The sequence below is a fragment of the Coffea arabica genome, chromosome 4c, assembly GCF_036785885.1.
Source record: "Coffea arabica cultivar ET-39 chromosome 4c, Coffea Arabica ET-39 HiFi, whole genome shotgun sequence".
Taxonomy (NCBI): Eukaryota; Viridiplantae; Streptophyta; class Magnoliopsida; order Gentianales; family Rubiaceae; genus Coffea; species Coffea arabica.
The window spans coordinates 18,563,686-18,565,891 of NC_092316.1; the positions used below are offsets into that span (position 1 = coordinate 18,563,686).

General features: G+C 53.3%; 1 protein-coding gene across 1 annotated transcript; it reads right to left on the reverse strand.

Moving 5' to 3' along the window:
* Positions 1–1,028: 1,028 nt before the first annotated feature.
* LOC140004715 (uncharacterized) lies at positions 1,029–1,472 on the reverse strand. Its single transcript, XM_072044857.1, has one exon. It carries the CDS (start codon positions 1,470–1,472, stop codon positions 1,029–1,031), a length of 444 nt encoding a protein of 147 aa, XP_071900958.1.
* Between the last annotated feature and the right edge of the window lie 734 nt (positions 1,473–2,206).

The following is a 2,206-nucleotide window of genomic DNA, read 5'->3' on the forward strand; positions in this document are numbered from 1 at the left end:
CCATAAGTCAGGGGAAACGGGGTCTCCTGAGTGACCATCCTCGGAGTGGTGCGGTAGGTCCAGAGGACACTAGAAAGCTCATCTAGCCAGTTAGACTGGGCCAGCTCCAACCTAGTCTTCAATCCTAACAGAATGGTTCGGTTAACGTTCTCTACCTGGCCATTTGCCTGGGGATGACCGACCGACGTGAAGTGTTGGCTGATCCCGAGTTCGGTGCACCAGCCCCGGAAGGGATTTTAGGCGAACTGCCGCCCATTGTCAGATATCAAGACATGTGGAATCCCGAAGCGGCAGACTATGTTCTTCTAGAAGAATTTCTGAACTACCTTTCCAGAGATAGTGGCCAGGGGCTCAGCCTCCATCCACTTTGTGAAATAGTCGATGGCCATCACGAGGTGCTCGTACCTTCCGAAAACTCGGGGAAAGGGGTCCAAAAGGTCTATTCCCCACTGGGCAAAGGGCCAAGGACTGTGGATGGGGACCTTCTCCCGAGTGGGCTGGTGACGCAGCGGGGCGTGCACCTGGCAAGTTCGGTATTTCTGAACTAGAGCCGCGGCATCTCAAAACACTGTGGACCAATAGTAGCCTAAGAGCAGGCACTTTTTTGCCAACACCCGGGATCCCACATGTGTCGCACATAAGCTTTCGTGAACTTCACGGAGGATGTAGTCGCTCTCCTCAGGAGTCACGCACTTTAGCCAGGGAGACAGATACGACCTCCTGTAGAGGGTCCCCCCGGCATTGGCGTACTTAGCAGTTCTGTGTTGTAGTCGACGAGATTCGGTTCTATTCCCAGGAAGGACACTCGAGCCGAGAAAGTCCACGAGAGGAGTCATCCAGGAGGCCGGGCTGGCTATAGCCAAGATCCAGACCTGGTCAATGCTTTTTTGCTTGACCACCTTTACCAAGACTTCCTTGCTCAAGTGAGCAAACGAAGAGGGCGCCAGCTTTGACAGGGCGTCCGCGCGCTTGTTCTGTGATCTCGGCACCCGCTCAATTTCAAAGGCATCAAACAGGGTTATCGCCTCTCATGCCTTAACTAAATATTTTTTCATAACGTCCTCCTTGGCCTCATACTCCCCATGGACTTGGTGGACTACGAGTTGAGAATAGCTCCAGACTTTAATTGCGGTTATACCCATCTGGAGGGCTATCCGCAACCCTGTCAATAGGGTCTCGTACTCAGCCTCATTGTTGGATGTCGGGAAGTCGAACCTGAGCGCGTAGGTCAGCTCTTCCCCGGTGGGCCAGGTGAGCAGCAGGCCAGCTCCGCTCCCTTCTTTATTTGAGACCCCGTCCATGAATAGTATCCACGGCTCTTCCAACCGTACCTCCTTGGGCAGAGAGCTCAGCTCAACCACGGACAAACTGGCTTCCTCAGCAAGGAAGTCTGCCAAGGCTTGAGCTTTGATAGCGGTGCGGGGCTGATAGCCGATGTTGTGCTTGGCCAACTCGACGGCCCATTTGGTCATTCTGCCCGAGATCTCAGGTTTTGTGAGTATCTGACGTAAGGGTTGATCCGTCAAGACAATAATGCTGTGGGCTTGAAAATAAGGTCGGAGTTTCCGGGCAGCATGCACCAAGGTGAGGACTAATTTCTCTGCCAGTGTACCGCGTTTCCGACCCTTGTAAAGCACGGCTGACGTAGTATATTAGCCTCTGAACCCCCTTGTCCTCCAGTACCAAAATCGCCCTAACGGCCTCGTTGCAAGCAGATAAGTATAGGAACATGGTTTCTCCCTGCTCCGGGGCGGTCAGAGCAAACAGTTCAGCCAGTGCCTTTAGGTCAGCGAAGGCTTTCTGATATTTCTCAGTCCATTGAAAGTCCTTAGGTGCTTTCAGGATTTGAAAGAAGATAACTCCCTTACCGCGGAGCGCGAGAGGAATCTATTCAGGGCGGCCATCCTTCCCATGAGCCGTTGGACCTCCTTGACGCTCTTCAGAGGGATCATGTCCATGATGGCCTGAAACTTATCCGGGTTGGCCCGGATCCCCTCCCGAGAGACCAGGAATCCCAGGAACTTTCCCGACCTAACCCCGAAGGTGGATTCAGCCGCATCCGGCTTTCCCACAGTATGTTCAAGATTTCTCTCAGGTCGGGAACGAGCTGCCAGTCAGTTCGACTCTTGACGATCATATCGTCCACGTAGACCTCCATACTCCTGCCGATCTGATTCTGGAATAGTATGTTGACCAGGCACTGGTA